Consider the following 22,358-nt stretch of genomic DNA (forward strand, 5'->3'; position numbering starts at 1 on the left):
CAGGAAGAATAATAGCCTAGAGGTTGACCCGATGGACTGACGTTGGTGACTCGCAAGGTTCTGGAAAACGAAAGGAAGGTTTTTTCATTTAATAACACCACGACTGAGCCAACCGATCGCCAAACAGCGAGCATTGATCCGCGTCCACCGGCAAAGAGTCGGTAGCAGCTTTCAGATCTTTTGAGCCGGTAGAATTAATGTGTTAATCAACCATCTTCAACCTATCGCTCTTTGATCAGTAGGTTCTACTGGGGAATCGTAACCATCCTCCACAATTTAGGTTTGGTCGCCGAACCATAGAGAACCTACCTCACGAAGATCTTCGGCAGGGAATAAAGTGAGCAAAGCAGTGGCATCAAGCGGTAAGGTATGAGACACTGTAAGCTTGCGAGACTGCCTAGAGCGGTCGACACCTGCTGCTTCCCTTAAGGGCCATCGGTCTTCAATCGCTTGTTCAATAAAAATGCCTGTAACGGATCTTTCAAGGCTTGGCTAGCGAAGTGAAGTAGCCATGGGTGAAAAATAAGGAAATAGGCGCACGAAACGAAGTGAATCATTGATTTTAAGTTAAAGTAAGGGCGGAGCTTTCTCTTTCGGTTGAAGGACTAAATTCTATTTAAGGGGCTCACAACACTATCGAGAAATTTCGGCTCTTGAAAGTACTTTTGCTTTCCTTTTCACTAAGCCTTCCCGCTCTACTGGAAACTATCCTATATCAGAAGGTCTCGTAATCAACTGGATTTTTTTTTTACTTGATCAATCGGAAGGCGGAGGTAAACTCCCCAACTCGATCAATGGGTGCTCATTGGTCTTCTTGAAACTCCCCAACTGCCGTAGCTGCTGATTATGCGACAGCTGATATTGCGATAACCGATTCTTTCTAACTAAAGATTCTTCCACTTCACTTTCTAAGAGGGCATTCGATGCATCAATCCCCTCCCGCCTTGACTATTGGGTTGGATACCCTATTAAGTCATGGCATCTGTCAGTTCCTTGTCTTCATCCCATCGAGAAAGACTAATGCAAAAGGTGAATTGAATTCCGGATCTTTCTTCGTGCACGAAATCGAGAAAAGTGCTTTCTTTCACAACCTACTGTAACTGAAGCCCGGTGTGCCGCTGGACTCATGTAGGACGAGAAATCTGAGGTAGATAAGGCTTATGCAATAGTCTTGCTTACTCTGCTGAACCAGACATTGTATATGAGGAGTGTCGATCATCTGTAACAGGCACTTCGCTCTTTGTACCTGTGGTTATTTGAAGCAGTAATTGAATTGATCTGGCACAGCTTTGTTGGGGCGGCCTTTTGTTGCTTGAACACTGCGGCCGGAACTTCATGTTGTGCATATTTCAAGCACGGGTACTAAAATCTAAGACAGAATGGAAGACTAACAAGAGGGAGAAAAGGGTGAAGAGCTACATTGACGTAGGAGAATGGGTCGATAGTGAGGTGGCGTCTGCTTCATCCTAGAAGCTTTTAATAGCATACTTACCGTAGTAAAGGAGAAGTTTGGCATACTCAGGGCTTAACCTAAAATAAGTGATTTGATGGAGTGGGGTCTTTAGCTGAGAAATAGGATTCTTTTTAGAATTTCTGTGGGCTCTAAGCTCCTCCCTGACTAAAGAAATCTCAAGTCAGAAGCTTCCATTCTAAAAACTCATCAAGATTTTCTGACTTCTTTACACGGGATGTGGAGCTTTTGCCTCAATCCTTTCTTTTCCTTAGCTATTCTTTATTAGCATGAATCTCCATCTATTCTTTTGGGGAAATTGAAAAATCATTAAAAATCAATGGACCCAGGAGGAGTGAATTACAGCTTTCACTCAATGCACTTGAGAATAACATCTCAAAAAAGTAGCTATACTTGTAACCCTTGGTGTCTTATATATAGTTAGCATATTGTTTGTAGGCATCCATAAGTGATTAACGATGATCCTACTTTGATACCACTCCAAGATTTTACGGGTGCTTTGAATATAGATGGTAATTGAACTGGACATGTCCTGGGGGAGGTAGTAATCTGATGTAGGAGTTGGGGATGGAATGATTGATTCAAGCTCTGGTGGTACTAATCATGTCTCTGGGAGTAAACCAACTGGAGCGGCAAGGGAACATGCAGTACTGGAGAGGGGATCTCATAGCAATACTGATTCAAGTAATTTCAGAGTTACCAGAGATGCAATTGGTTTATAAATATGTATTAAAAAATGGTAAACTAATACTGACTATTCTCTGTGGATATCTGATTGGACACCAAGCATTTTTACCCCCATTTGAATGCAGAGTCAGAGTATAGACAGCTAAACAATGTTGTCATATATTTATCTACCAAATTAGAGTGCACAGTCATTTTTCTATTTATGTTCCCAGAAATTCAGTTCACTAGGGAACACCTTACAGGTTGGTCATGGGTATGGGTATGCGCCATACCCCTCAGTATGGAGTACATTGGGTCAGGATTGGATAGCAAGAGTTGTCGGTAGCCGGCATTAGGTAAAAGGAAAAGCTCTATAAAAGCGAAGAAATGAAATCGAAGGATACTAGCACTTCTTTCTATACTTGTAGGCTTTCTTTCTTATATTCAACTAAAAGAATTCGCTATGCTAGGTTCATTCCATCCATCTATCAGGTTTGAGTAGGTAGGCTCTTTCCTTAAGAAAATGCACGTAAATAAGTGAATCCGAAAAGACCAAGACTTGAATGAAGCCCATTTCCCAGGCTAGTTGTTGCCCATGTAGAATAGCCAAAAGTGAAGTGCATAAAGTGCTATTGTAGTCAATCTTTTTCTATAAATGGCACCACCCGTCTCGCTAACTTCACGTAGAAGCTTCCTTTCCCGGGTTATAGAGCAAATCCTTGTTCTAAAGCTTAATCTACCCCTATGCTATGAATGAACAGATCCACGAGCTGAGAATCCCATATTCTTTAAGCCAATCCGCCATATCAGCCCTTGTTGAAGTGCTTCTCTACCAGAATAAATACTACGCCAAGTCAACACCTATACCCAACCTAGAGAAATAGAAGAATGGTTCCGCCCTGACACGATGTTGGTTAATCAGACATCTACCAGGAAAGAGTGCCGAGCCCCGGGTGATTACTCTATATATATTGAAGTACGGGCTTTCCCGCTTCCGTGATCTGAGGTAAAAGGTACCAACCTGAATATCCGCCTTCTTGGCGATTAATGAAGTGCAAGGTCAAGTAAAGCAACTAAGACTGTCATTTTCATAGTTTACGCGCTTGGCAAGTCATGAATCTGGCTTTCTACCGACCCTAGCTCTAGGGACTATAGAATAAATCCTTTGGCTCACACCGCTACTATAGAAGATAGCGGAGACCTACAGCAGCGAGGCTCTTCGCTTGCTCAGCTCCTCTGCCCAGGTATTTCGGGTATTCCAATCCTTTGATTGCTTTCATTCCTTCTGCTTCTACGATTCCAAATCGATAAAGGCCGTAACTAAGTGACTTCCCTATAAAGGCTCGCATTCTACTATTGCCTCAGAGGGGCCCTTACAACATAGAATAGGCTACTCTGACCAAACCTCTAAGGTGAGGATCCTCCTCGAGTTCTACCGGGACCTGGCCCACCCAAATCCAGTGTTTTTAGTGAACTTGTACACCTTTTTCTTTCTTATGCGCACGCAGAATCAACCTTACATGCCATACGTGACTGCTTTCATGCAAGAGGAATTTGGGAACAGGTTATTCTTTCTAATCTTTGGCCAATCTTATTTTCTCTAAATTGGAAAGAATGGTTGACCCGTAATCAATCGAATAATGGAGATAATTAGAAATAAGTTTTTGATTCGGGGGATCTATGGCAGCTGTCTACGATCGAAGGAATGAGAAAACTTCTGTTCATCATCGAATGCTAGCAGGATGATCCACAGGCAAATAGAGAAGAGCTTATTTCTTTGCTTGTGAAAGCTACTTGTAGGGAAAGAACAACCATCAGTGTAAGTCTATCTGTTGGTTTTTTGTACCCACTGAACGTAATAGTTGTAGGCTCCTCTTTCGGATTCAATAGTAGTAGACGGCTGTAGTTCCGAGATATCCTTCCCTGCCTTTTCAATTAATAGCTCGGATTCGTATCCTCGGGCAAGGGAAATATGCTTAAACTAAACTAATGCTACCCTCGGAAAGGGTGGTTCCAAATCCAATAGCGGAACAGCGATAGCGAACCTTGCTGCGGATGTGTAATAGTTGTTTCACTTTTCCAATGACGGTGTAGGTTCCTACGAAAAAGGGGGTTCCTACGAGCGAATAAATGGCGAGCTTTAGACCAAGCGCTATCCCTTAGACCAGGGGAAGGGGAATATGTACGCATGAGTTTGTTTGTTGGGTGGGATGAATCGGCATGGGCGCTTTTCCGTCAATTTTGCGGCTATCCAGTGTGGGTTAGGGGGTACGGTACCCATCCAACCATGCCAATTGGTATTTAGCGTCGATTGCACCTATCCAACGAAGCATACGAATTAGGATTTAGCGGAACGGATTCCTTCCAACGGCTCATCGCGGATGTCAAGGGTACGGGTGAAATCTATTCAATGGTTGTATTGGCAAGGCATGCTTGTGATTGGCATGTTCCGAGAAGAGCACGGCTAAGGGCAAAGCAGACAAGGCACGGGTCCTATCCGCGGATTCGCAATAGTTCTAGTTCCTCGAAAGGACATCGTTCGCTTGCGGCTGAAGTGGAGATACGGCAGTAGTTCCTATCCGGTTTTCAACGGCTAAGGGTCGGTCCATAGAACCCTCGGTTTCGGCTTTCCTAGTCGGCTTTTTCCACGAGTTGGATCGTATAATGATGATCGGAACTGATTCCTTTCCTTCCTATCCGAATACCGGAAACGGCCTTCCTATTTGGAAAATCCTATCCTGGTTCTGTTTCTGTGTAAGCAACTATTGCCTTACTTGAGGATGAGTTTTCCCCTTGCTTTGCAACAACCAAATTCCCTTTTCTTCAAGCTCTATCCTCATGCGGCGAGGTGCCTGTTTAACAGGCTGCACATTTGGATCAATCTTGAGCTTGTGGACTGCGGGTCTAAACCGGGCATTTCTTCGTAGCTCCATGCGAAACAGTCAACATATTTCAAGAGGAGAGCTTGCCTGCGGTAAAGGAAGGTTTTTACTACGAAGCATACGAGTCTGCATCTCCTTATCGAAAAGTAAAGCCTCTTCCATAGGTACTCTAGCTTAAGATAAAAGGAAACCCATCTATGATACTAATACTGGCCTCTGGATTGATACAGAACCACATCATATCGAAGCACTTACTTACTGCCAATTTGTTTATGCTGCCATAAAGCAAAGTCACTCGCTTACATACAAGCTTTTCGGGCTAACTGCACGCACCTCCCAGAACTACTTTACCTATACCTACTTGACTTTGACTGAAAGATTAGATAGAAGACAGTCTTTCTCTTACTTTCTTAGTAGCAGATCCAACATGACATGACTGTATTAAACCTTAAGCAATCAGGGTTAAGCTAGCTCATTGCCTGAAAGTGGAGCTCGTATTATACACCTTGACCCCCACCTTTTTTTAATCCTTCTATATATTTGTTGTTAGATAAGATAAGTCCCATAACTGCCTCATTCAGATCGATTCCAGTCGCCGCTACGGTCACATCAATCCGTTATGGCTCGGACCCTCTTAGCTGCTGGATCCTTCGGGAAGCCATAGTAGGGATTACGTCAGTACATTCTTAGGCGAGCAGTGGATTATATCACCCCTATTTTGGACCTTCTTTCTTTTTTAGGCATGGGACCAAGGTTGATCGAAGTTGAACATTCCTATGGAACTCCCCTTCAGACGACTTCTCTGCGCTTGCCCAGCACCTTTCGTTTTATGGACCAGGACCAATTTCACCTCAGACCATGGTGGCTGAATAACGTTCTCTCAAGGACCTGCAAAACTCTCTAATGCTGATGATCAAACGTTCCTTCAGATGTGTATGAGAAGGAAGCGTCTCACAGGACTCTTAGATAGAAACCAGCATAGTCTATGAATTAGCATGAACAGTTTATTTCACTTGGTTGCACTCGTAAAGCGAGCGTGAAGAGAGCTGCGAAAGAAGCCCACGGAACGGAGCGGTTCTTTTTCCTGACTAGCAAGTGGACAGGCTCTGATGGCGTAGCTGATGTGTCATGCTAGGTATCTTTTTTTGGCCTTTTTTTCTTTCTCTCAAGGGATTGAAGACTTTCCTCTATACTGACAGAAGCAGAGAGGCTGGTAAAAAAGAAGGAAGCAGGCTGGGTACACATGGTAATAGAACCCACTGGAGATCATTCAATCGGACGTCTTCCACAAAGTCAAGCTAGAGTAAGTGGCGTAAGATAAGATAGATGTTCACTTTCATCGACCAATGTACCTTAAATTCCTATACGTAAAGTCGAGAGCTAGAGAGAGTAAATGAGACGTTCAAAGGGTGAAGCTAACGCTTCCCTGGCCACTAGGGAGTCATCAAAGTCTGAGTCCATACACTTACTAGCTAATACTGGATCGTCAAAGATCTGATTCTATTTAATAATACCTTCTGTCTCTCTCCTAAGGGATCCAATCAGAAGGAATTCCCTCACTTCGCTCATGATAGTCGGTCGAGTTCCCTTTTCCATTTTAGTTGAGTTTCGCCTCTCCTCCTTTCCTTGTCTCCATTCTGATTGATTCGCTTCTTCGCGCAAGCACTTGGTTCGCCCCTTACTATAACCATCCCACTCAATCTTTTACACCGATGTTTCGTACTCTCTCGACCAGGTCATCATAAGAAAATACTGCCAAATCTTTCCGAAATGAGAGAAGGAGGGAAGGCGCGCTACAACTAACTGCTGAAAACGCAAGATTAGCGCTAAGAAGCTACCCTAGTTTAAGTACTAGCGTCCCACCCCAACGTTCTTGTACTTAAAAAGACTCTCCCCCGCTTGCTGCTCGCCTCAGCCAGACGTGGCTTATGTAGTGGTCGGCATTCCTACGTGCTCCGACTGATCCCCACTGGAGATTATATGAGGGGTCTTGGAAACTGTCGTGACGCTTTGGTGACGAAGGTCACCGGGGTGACTATGGAAGGATTCCGTGGTAGTCTCTGACTCCCTCCAACTCAATCAATATCAAGAACATGTCGTTAGCATGGGGTTTGGTTAGGCTTGGTTGAGTTTGTAAGAAAAGATAGTAGGTTGAGGGGCTTCATTGATTAGTAAACCTACGGTGCTGGTAAGGTCGGGACCGTGGTCGTCCGTCTCCGCTTTGCCGGCCGATAAGATCACTGAGATTGACCAGCCAGCTGGGTAGGTTTGGCTATTCCTTTCTATTGAAAAGGAGTCAGCTGTCTGCGCGAGTCACCTTCCTTAGGCTCCGAGTCACCTTCTTCTAAGCTCCGCTGGACGACACGGCATTCTCGTTCTATAGGCCGGCCGTACTTGTGATGGTTCCCCAGAATCCAATAAATCCACTTAGGTCTACGTTGCCGCGATATTGTTCTATGGAAGCGGGTGGGCTGCTTTTTAGAAGTTCGGCCCGGTTTTTCATTAAAAAAAAATAAAGGGGGGGAGGGATTGACCTTTCTAACGCATATTCCGTCGTACCGGCATAGCCCCACTGATTTGTTTTCGATCGGAGCATCAAGCAGCGCAACCCGGTTCTACTTGACTAAGCCCCGTGCTCGTCCAAGGAGGGAGTTTGCTTTACCCAACTCCCCTTTTTGATAAAAAGGCAAAAACCTCCGACCCGACATTCATGAGTTTCGAATGAAGAATGAAGAGTGCCCCTCTTTTTTTTCCCTAAATCTTGGATTTGGAAGTTGGTAAAGACCCACCCCTTGTTTAAGTCAGAATGAGTCCCGAGACATTGGCTTCCGCCAACAGTGAACTATTAAGGATCGCATCCCGCGCATATTCTACATTATAGCCTGCAACTAATTCCGCTTCCGCTTCTGGGAGATCAGACGGAGCTCGATTAGTTTCTGCTAGACGAGGAATAAGGAACATAACCAATACGGGGAACAAGGGAATACCGGACCATATCTGCTTTTGCGCCATGACAATCTCACTCGAATTACAGGGACCTACACATATTAGTACAGTATACCGGGGTCCCCGGCCAGAACCACACGTGCAAGTTTCCCTGCATGTGGCTCGTCCGTGCTTTTATCCGAGGCGCTGCCTGCGACTCTGCATGGGAGAAGAGGGCTGAACTGCAAACTTTCGTGTTCAGAGCATTGCATTGTCTAAGGGAGTAGGGTGAGTAAGCAGCGCCTACCAGGCTAAGCTTTCGTCGAAAAGGCGTCACTGCTTCCTTTTCGGCGCCCGCCCTTTATTTAGATGTTGGGGCAAGGCAAGCCCAAGGAAAGTCTAGGTTGGTGCTCCATCTCGGCCGGCATCCTGCTCTCGAGAGGGTGTGGTCCTTGAGCGAACTAGTCATGTGCTGTGTTGCCCCAACGCAGGGGCATTTGGTGAGGAGCTACGGTCCGGTGGTTGACAAGCCACTGATCGGAGGCGACTGGACTGGAGTGCTTTCATCAAATGATGCATGTGGGCTGAGCCATTCCCATCCCAAGTGGTGGCCCGATTCGGCCTGGCCTGGTCGGAAAGAGATTCTAAATCTCGAATATGCGCACCGAGAATAGATATCTATGTTAGCTAGCGGGGGCGGGCTTTCCCCTGGTAGTCCCGCTGCGTCCTCTGACAGTCCGTCTCGTCTCATCTTTCTTTGGCTATACTTGTAGCCAGCCATATTAGCTCCACATTCCACCCTTTTTTATTTTGACGAAAAAGGCAGTCATCAGTCGCCCCCTTTCCTATTTAGCTTTGCTTGCTGCCTATTATGAGAATAGGTCCCGGTTCAAGCGGCCCGCCTTTCATCATCATCTATACCAGCTGCCACGCACGATCCCATAGGAACGATTTCATCGCCCTAAGAAGCAGAACGCGCCATCACCTACAGCCCTTTCCTCTGCCGGGGACTTTCACGAAATGAAAACGGGCGGCATCATCGTATGCTCGACATTAGTTGCCCTGGTGTATATCCCGGAGTACTCCTATGGCCGATCTGTCACCCATACATGAAGGCCTTGGCCCCGTCCCGTGTGGAGCCCCCCTTACGGCACGGCTTAGTCAGTTATTTTCTTTTGTCAGAGTGGATTCGGACCGCCACTTCTCTGAAAGCATGGTTCTTGCCTCCCTCTCTCCTCCCTCCTTGGAGCTCGTCCATTCGTTGGGTGATCCCTTGCTCTCACGTTCGAGTGTTTGCTCGTCGTTTAGGCCGGTGAGTGACATTTTTGCTCATTGCAGTCACCTCCGGGGTTCTTCGCACCTGGGTAGTACCAGGACCCTTGTGCCCCGGACTGCACTGCCCGCCCTATGACCCAAAACTCAAAACGAGCCTTGCGACGAGACGCGGACATTCCTCATGCTGCGGTTCCCTCCGGTCCGTTCCCGGGTTGGGTTAGGGGAAGATCCGAGCGATTGCCTTCGCGGATCCAAACGTGCTCACAAGGCGCACAATAAGAATAAGACCAATAGAGACTTCATAAGAGACCATTTGAGCTGCAGATCGTAATGCTCCTAGAAAGGCATATTTCGAATATAGAGGACGTTCCCAACAATCCACGAGAATATCATACCCAACTATGAACCGTACGAGCACATCCTCTGTCACCCCCACCGCGCTTACGGCTCTATACCCCAACCCAACTTGCTCTGGCCCTGGGTCCTCCCGCATCTCTTCCTCGGTAAGCGGACCGTGGAAGCTGGGGGGTATCCGCTTGGGACTGATAGGAAACAGCATATCTTTTTTTTCCCTCCTGACCCCTAAAAAAAAATCTAGTTGCAGTCCGGTCGCGTCGGAGACATCCTTATCAGATTTTGAGGCTTCGTCGTCCGGCTCCTCCAAAATTATGTTAGGATCGGCTGGCTCATCCTTATCATCCGAAAATAAAACAGAGACAAAACAGATTTGTTTCAATGACATATCTAATCAGACTGAAATTGATGTCGAAGACACGATCATTCACATCAATTTCTGCAGGCAGGAAGGGCGCGGAAGCTACCGTTTAACGAATGCAATGCAAGCAAGGTAGCTTGCTTACTCTCCATCTAGCGTGCGTTGGCGGCAAGGAAAGAGGCATTGGAAAGACTAGACCATACACATTAATTAGTACAAGAAAGAGGCATTCGGGAAGCGACTAGTCGCTTCTGGCGAAGCTTAACAAAGGCCGACTACTACATAGAGACAACTACCAGTCATGAGCGATAGTAAAGCTGTCTGAGGCAGAAGCAGTCGCTTGACGGACGAAGCCGAACCGATACGATAGGCGGGCGAAGTGAGCGAGACCAAGACGGGCCAGACGTGGAGTGGCGAAGGGGGCCTACTATACGTATACGTGATTAGTAAGCGGTTCATCGAACGAAAAAGAAAAAGAGAACTATTGAACAGTGTGATTGATCAGACAAGTACCAAGGAGCAAGAAAACGTATGCGCTTTAGCAAGGGATGAGCGCTCAATCCGTTGCTTGTTCTTTCGGTAGCCTTCTTTCATTTCCGAATTTGCTTGCGAGCAGTCCTTGCATTAGTATGAGTTCGTTGACCGCGTAATGGCGATCCATCTTGATGACGAATTCCACGATAACGAGAAATAGAAATTAATCGTTCGATGTCTGCTCGTTCCCCCCTCTTCAATTCCCAATGAACAACATGATCTTGAGCTATCATTTTTTCAATTTGGTCGATCTGATACTTAGTTAACTCATTCATCTTGATGTTCCCACTGATACCTAATTGATAACGAAGCTGAATGGCTTTTTTCGGTCCAATTCCATCCATTTTTGTTGAGGCAATTCTGACTTGTTCATCGGGAAGTGATCTAGCTCCTGAGATATATGACATTCTTTATCCTTCTCTTTTCCTGGTCTTCTCGGCTGGAATCTACAATGGTTGTCTCCCGAACAAAAGAACCATCTCTATCTCTTCTGATATCAAGTATTTTTATTTCATGCATTTAGATAATGAGACCTGGCACATACATCAAAGATGTGATTATTAAGTGGTGCATTAATATGGATAGGATCTCAATGAACATTTCTCGAAGAGACAGTCTGGGTGAGTAATTCCTCGTATAGGAAAACCTACCTAAGTATAGGAGACTCTTTTTCGAGCAAGTAGTTAAGGACTAGAATGAGTGAAGAGGAATGGTACATACAATAGCTTGTGCTTCTCACTCAGGAGATATGCATCTCCTTTCTTTCCCAAGCTAGGCAGGCATGTAAAGAAAAAGGATGGCTCGGCATGAAAAGATAGCCACTTAGATAGGAATGATCAAGGCATAGGTCTGCTGATAAGAAATAGGTAAATCTCTAGGCAGGCTTTTGATGGATCTCCTATTCTCGGTAAAGGAGAAGAAGGCGGAACTATTCACCCTAGTCTCCATCCTGAGAATCTTCTGACTCAGAAACCTATACACACTCACTAAGGGCCCCTCCTTACTTATCTACACTTATCTTTTTCCGGTTTCTTGAGAAAACTATACTACTTGAAAAACCAAATCATAGAAACTACACTATATATGAGTTTATGTCCCGCGTTTCAATGGGACTCCCTGGCAGTACGGTGCTGAATTCTCTGGCTTTTCTAGCACGCACGCCCTGTTTCATATAGCACCAGGATGATTAAGACTTTTCATAATAGCGGATGAAGCTAATACTTTCTTTGCTGTGCTATCTCAAGAGTTTAGCTTTGAGAGTTGGAAAGGAAATAGGGCGGTGGGTAAGGCCTATTTCAGAATTTTCTTGGTGGGTGGTACTCTACGGGTGACTGAGGTCCATCAAAACAGTAGGTGCATTCGTCTAAAGGGCAGACCCTTGAATTCACTCAGCCTGCTTTCGGCAACAGCATTAAACTTTACCTGTCTGTGGGGCTTTGACTATGGTGGCTCCTCCTTTGACTCTAACCTCTGCCTACCTATAGTTTCACTCCAGTCACTTCTTCCTTTTTACTTATTTGAAAGTGGGCGTCGAAAGGAAATTGAGTAAGTATCATATTTTTTGAAATTCATTTCAGGCGTTGGATATAAAGAATAGCTCCTAAGTAAGGTTACTAAGGTGGCTAACAATGGTTGGTAGGGCGAGACCCACCGAATAAGCTCATTGTTTCCTAGGCGTGAGGCAATCTCCAGGTTCATGGACTTGCGGTCTCTCTATAAGTGGTCGCATAGAAGAGCCTTCCATAAATACAAAGTCTGTAGACTCTGCGGTTTTATTTTATAAGTACCACTCAGAATGGTATAAGTTATAATAAGGCCTTTGACCCTGTCATCGATCTCCTACTTTCCTCTATTCCTTGCCTCTGACTAGCGACTCTACACTCACAAGGGAGAACAAAGATCAATCTTCTTATTAGAAAAATGATAGTTCTAGCTTAGTTGCCAAAGGAACTTCGAATGTGGTCTTTATGTTCCGTTTGTAGGAAAGTGCTATTGTATTAAGAAAGAACTGTGTATTTGGAGAAAAGTGAAATAAACTGTAGTATGGAATCACTACTTTTACTAACAGGAAAAAAATTCAAGTATATGGATTGCAAACCTTTTCTGCTTTGGGTCTTAAGTGAATGAAAGGGTGGGTTAAAAAACCATGGCCAGCCCCCCTCAAGAAATATCGCCCGTAGGTTACTGATGGGATGCTAGCTGCCGGTATACAGGAAAAACGTGGTGCAGAGCACGAACAAAAATACTGTGCTAACACATATCCCTTATATTTTTAGGTTCTACAGAAGATGTATGATAAAGAGCTGGCATTAAGTCATGCAACGCGCTCAGGCTTTGTATTATAAGAGGAAAGACTCTCGCCAGTATAGATTGAACGTATGGCGCTTGCTTACAAGACAGCTACTGAAAAAGGCTACCTCTTCAAACTGCTGAATGCCCTATTCCATATGATAGACTGTCTATCTTTCCCTGAAAAAGCGTATACTTTTTTTCTATAAGCAAATAAAGCATACTTCTTTTGCGGATCAAGCAATCTTCTACCTTGGTGGGTAGCGGAGAATCAAATCAATATCGGAGTATTGCTCTAGCTGCTGCTGAATTAACCTGGATTCAATCGTTACTCTCTGAACTAGGCTGTACTTCGTCTTCCCCTCCTACAATCTGGTGTGATAACCTCGGCGCTACCTACTTTCTTCAGGCTTGGCGAAGGTGTCCGATCTACTAGCTCTCCTCCAACCAATGACTACACTACCTTGGTTATCCGCTTTCATGTCTTGGATTGAGCTTTATAACTCTTATTATAGTTGGGTGGGCGGAAAGAAAGGACAAGATTCCTGCTTCTGCTTGGCGAAGTGTCAGCTGGAACAATCCAATCAGTGAAAGTACATTCTCTCTCACTAACTGGAACCTTATCCCAAGGGAATTAGAGGGGTAAAAGGGAGACCCAGAGATCTAGAGCTGGCTTACATAAATGAATTTGTGGACTCGGACAACCGACCGGATTCAAGCCCTAGCCCCTCAACTCGGACGGACTTGTGGAAATCCTCGAAAACTAGTATTGCTCAACTCACCTATCTATAACATCATAGAAATGTTGCATCCAACCCTGGAACGAGAGGTAAAGAATAGGCTACCATACGAGATGAGACGACTTCATTCTTGGCTTTCATCCCTACGCTTAAGAAAGATAAGGGATTGGATTTCATACCTTTTATTTAGAGCTCCGTCGTTCCGACTGGAAAATGTCACCTTCCACCATACGTAAACCAAACCTCCTTGCTTTCTGGCTTTTCCTTCCTAACAAGGAGGCGGGATTTTGAAGTTCCTTTTTCCTTTTTGCTCTTTTTCTTTTAAAGCTTTTTCCAAATTCTATTGCAGCAAGATTATTTGCTTTTGCTAGAAAAAAAGCACGCACAAAAAGCACATTTCTTCCTAGTACTTTTTTTTCACCTTGGGTCTTGCCCATAGGAAAGATACGTAGCTCGGTCAGGGCATATCCTAAAGCCATTGCCTCCAGCCAGTAGTAGTGGTAGGTAAGCATCTTAAGTTAGGGGTGAAATTGCTTTTCTGACAAGAAAAGGGATTGTAGGCAAGCCTGTATAATTTCCTCTTACCTCTTCTCTTCATTTCTATCACAATAAGATGGACTTTACCCAGGATGAGAATGGATCAGTTATTAAATCAAGGATGGAAATTTCTTTTACCTATTTCTCCGGGCAATCTCTTATTAACAACTTCTTCCCAACTAGTTTCACTATAAATAAGATAATACAATAACAGTAATAATATTTTCAAAAGTTCTCTCAAACAAGAGAAAGAAACATACCTTTTTCATATATATTTAGAATATGTTCCCTATGCTAACTGGGTTCATTAGTTATGGTCAACAAACAATACGCGCCGCAAGATACATTGGTCAAAGTTTCATAATTACCTTATCCCACACAAATCGTTTACCTATAACGATTCACTACCCTTATGAAAAAGCAATTACATCGGAGCGTTTCCGGGGGCGAATACACTTTGAATTTGATAAATGCATTGCTTGTGAAGTATGTGTTCGCGTATGCCCGATAGATCTACCCCTTGTGGATTGGAGATTTGAAAAGGATATTAAAAGGAAACAATTGCTTAATTATAGTATTGATTTCGGAGTTTGTATATTTTGTGGTAACTGTGTTGAGTACTGTCCAAAAAACTGTTTATCAATGACTGAAGAATATGAACTTTCTACTTATGATCGTCATGAATTGAATTAGAATCAAATTGCTTTGAGTCGATTACCAATCTCCATAATTGGAGATTACACAATTCAAACAATTAGGAATTCGACTAAAAGTAAAATAGACAAAGAAAAATCTTTTAATCCAAGAACGATTACTGATTACTAAGATTTTTTCTTTTTTGCTAGAAAAAATCCAATAGTGATTTACTAACAATAAAGCAAAACGAATAACTACTGATTGTTGCGAATCGCTCCTTGATTTAAACTTAGAATATATTTTCGTGATGTTCTTTCTAACTATACAATTGGAACTCCTATTGAAATAGCTTTTTATGGTTAAATAGCAATTCAAGTAGGATTGGTAAAAATTAGATATATATAAATAGCGTAATCCCTTTTTCCTTCCTGAACCTTTTCGTTTTAGTAAGTTCATGAAATATTTCATACTATTGATTTTTTGAAAAAAAGGATTTACCAGGACCAATGTATGAGATTCTGGTGCTATTTTTTTGATCCCTTCTTCTCTTTCCCAAGGCAGCTCGCAAACCTGACTATAAACTAGAATGAGTAGGGAATGGATCCAGCCGAGCCAATTGCAGTTCCGTTCTATGTCGTGCCAGCCGAGGGAACAGGGTAGGTTACGTTTGATGAGTCAAGACTGTTTGCCAAACCAGGTTACAAGGTGTTGAGAGCGAGCATGCATGAAGTAAACCCAAGTGAAACGAGAGAAATCATCAATCTAAATTATGTTCTATCTATTCCATTGCTACCTTTAGAAATCAAAGGTGCAGGTCCCCTCAGAGTGTACTAAGTCAAAAGGTGACATAGACCTAGAGTTACTAGAACGAAAACGAAGCTTTACATGCTTTCCCAAAACACAAGCTTCACAAGGAGACTAACTTAGATTAGGAACATGACCTAAAACACCACTCTGAACAAGACTAGTAAGACGTGAACCACATAGGTGGCCCAAGCGTCGATGCCAAGTTTCAAAACTACTAGTGGAGGAAGAGACACTAGTAAGAGCAGTAGCAGAGTGAGCAGGCACATGTAGATAATCCATCAGAAAAACCCCATTACGGCGATGGCCAAGACCAATCAGACGGATCCTGCACAGTGCAAGAAGAGGCATCAAAAGAAATAAGGCAACCATGATCAGTAAGCTGACTAACAGATAGTAAGTTAACTGAGAGTTTAGGAATATGGAAGGATAGAGGGAACAGTAAAGTGGGTTGTAAGTAAGATCTACACTTCTAGCTAGCTTAATTGGTTTTTGTGTGTTCGGCTGAACTCGTCAGTGTAGGATGTGGTGCTCCAAGAGTGACGGAGTGGGAGTCACATTCGCTGGTCTCGACTAAAGGTTCGACGGGTTTACATCCTGATCCGCTATGCTCGTTATGCGGACGACTTCCTTGTAGCTATCAAGAGCCCCATCGCCACTACTTTCACGGTTTGCCGGCGAGCATTGGAAATGTTGAGTCCATTTGGTTATGACATTCTGGCCTTGGTTGGTAAAACATCTCAGGGGATCCGGACCCTCATTAAAGCAAAACCTGAAAATAAAGTCTGGCCTGGGCCGACAAAAGCTCGAGTGATTGCGTTGCCATCACCAACTAAAGAACAGATAATAGAACTTTTTCTTCTTACTAACTTTGTCAAAGAGGCTAAACAATCAATGACCAATAAAAGACCAACGAAACGACGAGTGAGAAGGATAAGGAGGAGTAGTAGGAGGAGCTTCCATTGAAGTAGAGGTTTGATCGAGTGATGACGAGAGATAGAATGATACAAAGCCTAAAGGGGAGAGCACTTAGACATTTCACTTTGAGTACGGGGAAGTCCGCAGGGAGGAATTCTTCCGGGCGTATTACTGTTTTTCACCGAGGGGGTGGATCGAAGCGATTGCAGCGAAAAAAACGAAGCACTTCGTCTATTGGCATTGTGGAAAGGATCGAATATGACCCTAATCGTTCTTCTCGGATCGCTCTAGTACGATGGATCGAAGGGGTGCTGCCCGGCCGCCAGAGGAAATTAAAGACGATAGAAGAGTTCGCTCCGCCGCGTAAGATCCTCGAATCCACCACGGCCACTATCTTTTGCCTTTTTTCGTTCTCTTCCCTGCCCGGGAAAGTGGATCAAAGAAAGGTAGCTTGCTCCCAAGGCAAGTGCTTGCTTACGCTTTATGTAGTGGTCGGCCTTCCTACCTTCATGCCTCTAGAAGCTTCTACAAAGCTTTGCTTCTTGTAGTTGGCCCTCCATGCCTCCCTTCATTTGCTTGCCTCCTTCCAGCCCAGAATGCCTACTGACGTTAAGCTAACCGCCAGAAGCTCACCCTTCGGGTGTCGCTTCTGGCGCAGGAGGCCAAGCATTCTGCCAGACGTCCCGGGAGCCCCGTTTGCCTTTACTAGAGTCTTGAGTCTTGAGTTTTTCTTTCTTTTTTAATTATAGCTAAGTTTCAAAAGCAAAGGTGAACAGCCCCCTGTCCTTTAGATTTGCATAGTCAAGGGCTTATAAGAAAAGTAAGGAAGGAGGCATGGAGATGGGAAGGCCGACCACTACACTACACGGAGAGATTTCTATACCAAGTCATGAGCGATAGCGAAGCCAAGCCGCCGCCTATAGGCGAAGGGACGAAAGCCCGTTAGACCTGATGGGAAAAAGTATGAAAAAAGTACGTTAAGGTTACGAAGTCACTTAGCCTCGGCTCGGCTAAGGTTATGAAATGACAGAGTAGGTTTTTTTTAAGTAATACTAAGGAACTGGAAAAACAGCTCGTAAAAGGAGAAAAGCGAAGGTTACAGACTCATTTATCCGTCTACAAAGGGAAAGGCGTCGGTACGGAGTCACGTCAGCTGTGGATATATACTAGGCTAAGGAACGGAGTCTTAAAGTATTTACCGAGACTACACTAAGGAAGAAGTCAGCGAAAGTGAGCTCGTAACTAAGAAAGCCGGTATCAGAAACGAAACCCTTCCAAAATCAAAAGCAAAGAAGTCAAGGAACGAAGCTGCTTCTCTAATAGCCCCGTTGAATAGGAGGGCGAAGGCTTTTTCGAACTTTTTTATAGAGAGGGGCTTCGACCTTCTTAGGAAGAGCCGTACGAGGCTGCTCACGTACGGTTCGGGAGCCGAGCCACTGCACAGGGGCTTAGGTCAACACTTATATATTAGCCAGTCATCAATTGGAAGCGGGTAATATGGTGATAAATTGCGATTGCTCCAAACCTTCTAAAAGCGGCTTCTTGCGACCTGCCCAGAATGCTCATACATACCTTCGGTTCCAAGAGCTTGTTCGCACAGTGAATAAAGGTCGGGTTGAAGGGGGCAGTCAGCTGGCTGCTTCTTGGCCACGCCCCCCTGCTTATAGATACGAGATATTCCATCTAAATTCAAAAGTAGGAAATAGCATACCATTAGCTGATATACGTATGGGAACATGGGTACATGATATTGAATGTCATCCAGGTCAAGGCGCAAAGCTGGCTCGGGCCGCAGGAACTTATGCGATAATAATTAAGGAGCCAGCCCCACAATGTCTTGTGCGGCTACCATCGGGTGTTGAAAAACTCATAGATTCCCGATGCCGAGCTACTATTGGTATAGTTTCCAATCCCAACCATGGTGCACGTAAGCTTAGAAAAGCAGGACAAAGCCGGTGGTTAGGCAGACGCCCCATTGTTCGTGGTGTTGCAATGAATCCAGTGGATCATCCTCATGGAGGAGGTGAGGGGCGCACGAAAGGAGGTAGACCTTCGGTGTCACCTTGGGGGAAGCCCACCAAAGCAGGATTTCGGGCAGTAGTGGGGGTGGGGAAACGCAGAATTTAGTTCATGCCACGACGATCTATATGGAAGGGCAGTTTTGTTGATGCTTTCCTGTTTAGAATAAAGAAGAACAGAGAAAGTCTGATGAGCAGGAAAATTTGGTCACGTAGATCTTCTATTTCGCCGGAATTCGTTGATTGCTCCGTACTCATTTACAATGGAAAAACTCCTGTTCGTTGTAAGATCACTGAAGGAAAGGTTGGTCATAAATTTGGAGAGTTTGCTTTTACACGGAGACGAAGACCCTATAGAACAAATAGAGGAAAGGGCAGAAAGGGGCAAAAGTAAAGTCTAAGCGACATATGGCACGAAAAGGAAATCCAATTTCGGTAATCCGAATCCCATATAGCTCTTTTCTTCATACTCGACCAGCCCTAGGTTGGGGATAATGATTTTTTCAAATCTTGTTGGGAGATGCTTCGCTCCGAGTCCGACTGGGACGGAATGGGGGACCCAGGCCCTTCAATGCCTCCCTCCGGATCCACTAACTCGGAAGAAGAGCTATTCAATTTCTGGCTGACTGTGACTCTGCATCCCGGGAGCAGACCGCTCCCCCGGAAGCTGTGGTCAGTCAAGAGCGGCATCCGAATCCCGCTCCAATCCCTCCAGCGCAGGTTCCCGCTCCAATGCCTGGAGCGGCAGCGGAAGCAGAACAGAACCCTCCTTCTTTTGATTGGGAGGGACGACCTCTCTCTCTTTGAGAGGAAAGTTCTCTACAAAAGGCCCACGCCTGTCACGCCCAGATTCTGGACACATTGCGTGATATTACTCTGAAGAATGGAGAGGAGCTCCGTGAAGAAGACTATCGCACCATGCTTGATTTCATGTTGAGCCGACTCCAGTCCGACGTCAATCCCCGGGCGCTGAAGGAGCTCCTGAACAGACTCCAAAACGGTCGGGCACGATCTCAAACTTCTAGGGCTAGGGCGGCAAGGAGATTCCTCGACGAGGACTAGTGAGGCTATAGTACTGACTATGCATAGGACTACAAAGGTGAAAAGACAGGATGTATTCCGACGAAATGCCTTGGATGTGATCGGCAAGAGAAAGATGGAATTTGGTATAAGGAAGGAAATCAAACGCGTTGTTTGAGAAGGAAAAAGGGTAACTAGAGAAAAAAGAAAAATAGGCTCTCCCTGGACTCTACGCAGGACTTCTTTCTAAGCCTCACATAATTTGAATTTCTCTGACATTCCATGTTTCCGAAACGGATCCTATAAAATATTTCACTTTTTCTATGATCATCTCTATTTTAGGTATTCGGGGAATCCTCCTTAATAGACGAAATATTCTTATTATGTCAATGCCAATTGAATCAATGTTATTAGCTGTCAATTTGAACTTTTTGGTATTTTCCGTTTCTTTGGATGATATGATGGGTCAATCATTTGCTTCATTAGTTCCAACAGTGGCAGCTGCGGAATCTGCTATTGGATTAGCCATTTTCGTTATTACTTTTCGAGTCCGAGGGACTATTGCTGTCGAATTTATAAATTGCATTCAAGGTTAAACATAACTACAGGAGAGTTACCAAATACAAAGTTCTGTTCTCCTTTCGTTCTCTTCTTTCTTTTCTTTTTATTTTGAGATATTTGAATTGGATTTTCTATGCCTAATTTATCTTCCATTATCGAATCTTAAGCAGAACATGTGATGCATGGTGATTGAAGATGCGCATGCCATTAGTTTGTTGTATTGTCTAACACTTTTTTTTAGTAGAAATTTCCATTATGTCCATCCCATAATCTCATGTAAATACTGATGCAAATTGGAACAATTGCTTCAGTTCTTTTCTAGTTTATAAAATTCACTACAGTGATGCCTTTTTTTTTTCATATGTAGTTCTTTACTTGTCAGATTATTATGCAACTTTTGATATCTAAAGGAGTTGTGTATCTCCTGCTCCCTTCTGACAATGATGGCTTTACACAGAATTTTTACAATATCAATGTTCGAAAGGTCATACTGATGGGCCTACCTCCTGTTGGCTGTGCACCTCACTTCCTCTGGGAGTATGGCAGCCAAAATGGGGAATGCATCGAATATATCAACAACGTTGTGATCGAGTTCAACTATGCCCTGAGATACATGTCCAGCGAGTTCATCCGCCAGCACCCAGACTCAATGATCAGTTATTGTGATACTTTCGAGGGGTCTGTGGACATACTAGAGAACCGTGACCGCTATGGTGAGCAAATGCATCATAAGTACTACATTCAGATTGCCTGCTGTCCTTAGGGAAGCACTCACATTATGATCGAATTACAATGTGCAGGTTTTGTGACCACCACTGATGCTTGCTGTGGGCTGGGCAAGTATGGAGGCCTATTCTATTCACTGAATTGACAAAGTCAATCTCAAACCTAGCTGGTATCACTGCAGTGACTTTCCTCTCAATCTTTCAAGTACAAAGGAATCCGCCAGTTATCGAAAGCAAAAAGGATAGGGGCAAGAAAAGGGAAAGTGAATTCTCACCCCTACAAACTTTCTTTTCTTCTTGGCGTACAGAATTCTCTGCCTTTAGTCACCCTTAGCGCGAACCATCTTCTCTTCAGCTATTTGGCCTGGAATACTTCCCTGACGAAACCCGTGCTAAAGAAGCCAGGTAATCGATACTATACAAGGGCTAAGCTATCATGTTGATAGAGGCCCGTCTATCGATACTATATAGTTGGTACGAGCTAGTGATATCAACGCCATGCAGCTACCATACTGGTCCAAGTTCCGACTCCCAGGTCGAGATCTCCCATCGAACCGTAATATTCAAACCGGGTGCTCTCACTTTCTTATTAGTCATTCACCGGATCCACGTCCCCAGAAGGTCTACCCCGACTGCCCATTAATCCTCCGCGGTAAGCTGGCACTCGACCTCGTTAACGGGAGAGTGGAGGAAAAGGAGGGAGAGAAAGCCAGTCTAAGCAGAAGGATGAGATGGGGAGTTATAGTAGTCAGCTGGTTCTCTGTCTTCATGAGGAACTTTAAAGCAATACTTTGAAGAGGCTACCGATACAAAGATAGAAGGATGTCCGTGGAAAATACATCAAGAATGTCAAAACAAAGGAAAGATGATTATCTTATAGGAAGACTTCTTTCAATGAATACTCCAAAGCATATTCTCTTGATTTCTTCACTGGCACCCTTATCCAACCTGCTGCCCCCTGTTACTACGAACTTGTTTTCATCTGGCAGATAAGCTTTTGAGAAGAGACCACTTTGATAACGAGCTTTCGGGTTGCCGTATTGATACCGCCCTTCGGGGGAACAGGAGAATAGCATGCACGGGAGAAGGATTTAGGGAAAGGTACCCACCTTTTAACGGGAGAAAGGCCAGGTCATCAGAGCAAGCATAGTTTACTGGGCAAAGCAATCATCTCGTTTTCCCCTCCCTTTTTGGGAAGCACCTCTCTACGCGAATGTTGATGGCGGCTTTCACCACTGGATTGTGTCCCTTATAGATCTGATAACAAGTTTCTAGCTGACAATACGAATAAAGGATAAGCTCGACTGTCCTGCATCACCATTCATCATCTTATCGGTATACAGGAACACGGTGACAAGACAGCAGCCGCCCATCGCTATCTCTCTCCCCGCGCGAAAGCAAGGCCTCCAGTTTGTGAAACTTTATTTGAATGAATGCCACTCCTTTTTTTCTTCTTCTGACAAACTTTTATTCTAAGGATTTTCTGATAGCCCAGAATACATAAAAGAGGTTGGATAAAAAAGAGGATAAGAAAGGGATGATGGGAAAGTGACAAGACTGGACTTCGACTCGTTTAAAAAGAGTTGTAGCCGTACGGAATTCAAATTGGAATTGACCCATCTCATGATACAAGTTACCCTGG

The 22,358-nt window shown here is 44.3% G+C and overlaps 2 protein-coding genes across 2 annotated transcripts; one reads left to right on the forward strand and one right to left on the reverse strand.

The window, feature by feature from the left end:
- Positions 1-7,104: 7,104 nt before the first annotated feature.
- Positions 7,105-11,543, reverse strand: LOC112893409 (NADH-ubiquinone oxidoreductase chain 1-like). The gene is made up of 2 exons (XM_025960717.1): positions 9,494-11,543; positions 7,105-8,076 (listed from the first exon to the last, which is right to left on the reverse strand). The coding sequence occupies exons 1-2, from the start codon at positions 9,959-9,961 to the stop codon at positions 7,816-7,818; spliced, it is 729 nt and encodes a 242-aa protein (XP_025816502.1). The 5' UTR covers positions 9,962-11,543; the 3' UTR covers positions 7,105-7,815.
- A 4,234-nt stretch (positions 11,544-15,777) lies between these two features.
- Positions 15,778-19,754, forward strand: LOC112892666 (ribosomal protein S19, mitochondrial-like). Its single transcript, XM_025959800.1, has 3 exons — positions 15,778-15,821; positions 17,585-17,750; positions 18,532-19,754. The coding sequence occupies exons 1-3, from the start codon at positions 15,778-15,780 to the stop codon at positions 18,802-18,804; spliced, it is 483 nt and encodes a 160-aa protein (XP_025815585.1). The 3' UTR covers positions 18,805-19,754.
- Positions 19,755-22,358: the final 2,604 nt, after the last annotated feature.

This window comes from Panicum hallii, chromosome 5, assembly GCF_002211085.1.
Source record: "Panicum hallii strain FIL2 chromosome 5, PHallii_v3.1, whole genome shotgun sequence".
Classification (NCBI taxonomy): Eukaryota; Viridiplantae; Streptophyta; class Magnoliopsida; order Poales; family Poaceae; genus Panicum; species Panicum hallii.

Coding starts and splice junctions, on each gene's coding strand:
- LOC112893409 (XM_025960717.1), bottom strand. CDS start 9,961: ATGTCATTGAAACAAATCTGTTTTGTCTCTGTTTTATTTTCGGATGAT. Junction 8,077..9,493: donor CTATTGGTCTTATTCTTATT/GTGCGCCTTGTG, acceptor GGACCCCGGTAT/ACTGTACTAATATGTGTAGG.
- LOC112892666 (XM_025959800.1), top strand. CDS start 15,778: ATGGCCAAGACCAATCAGACGGATCCTGCACAGTGCAAGAAGAG. Junction 15,822..17,584: donor CCTGCACAGTGCAAGAAGAG/GCATCAAAAGAA, acceptor GGAGTCTTAAAG/TATTTACCGAGACTACACTA. Junction 17,751..18,531: donor GGGCGAAGGCTTTTTCGAAC/TTTTTTATAGAG, acceptor TTCATGCCACGA/CGATCTATATGGAAGGGCAG.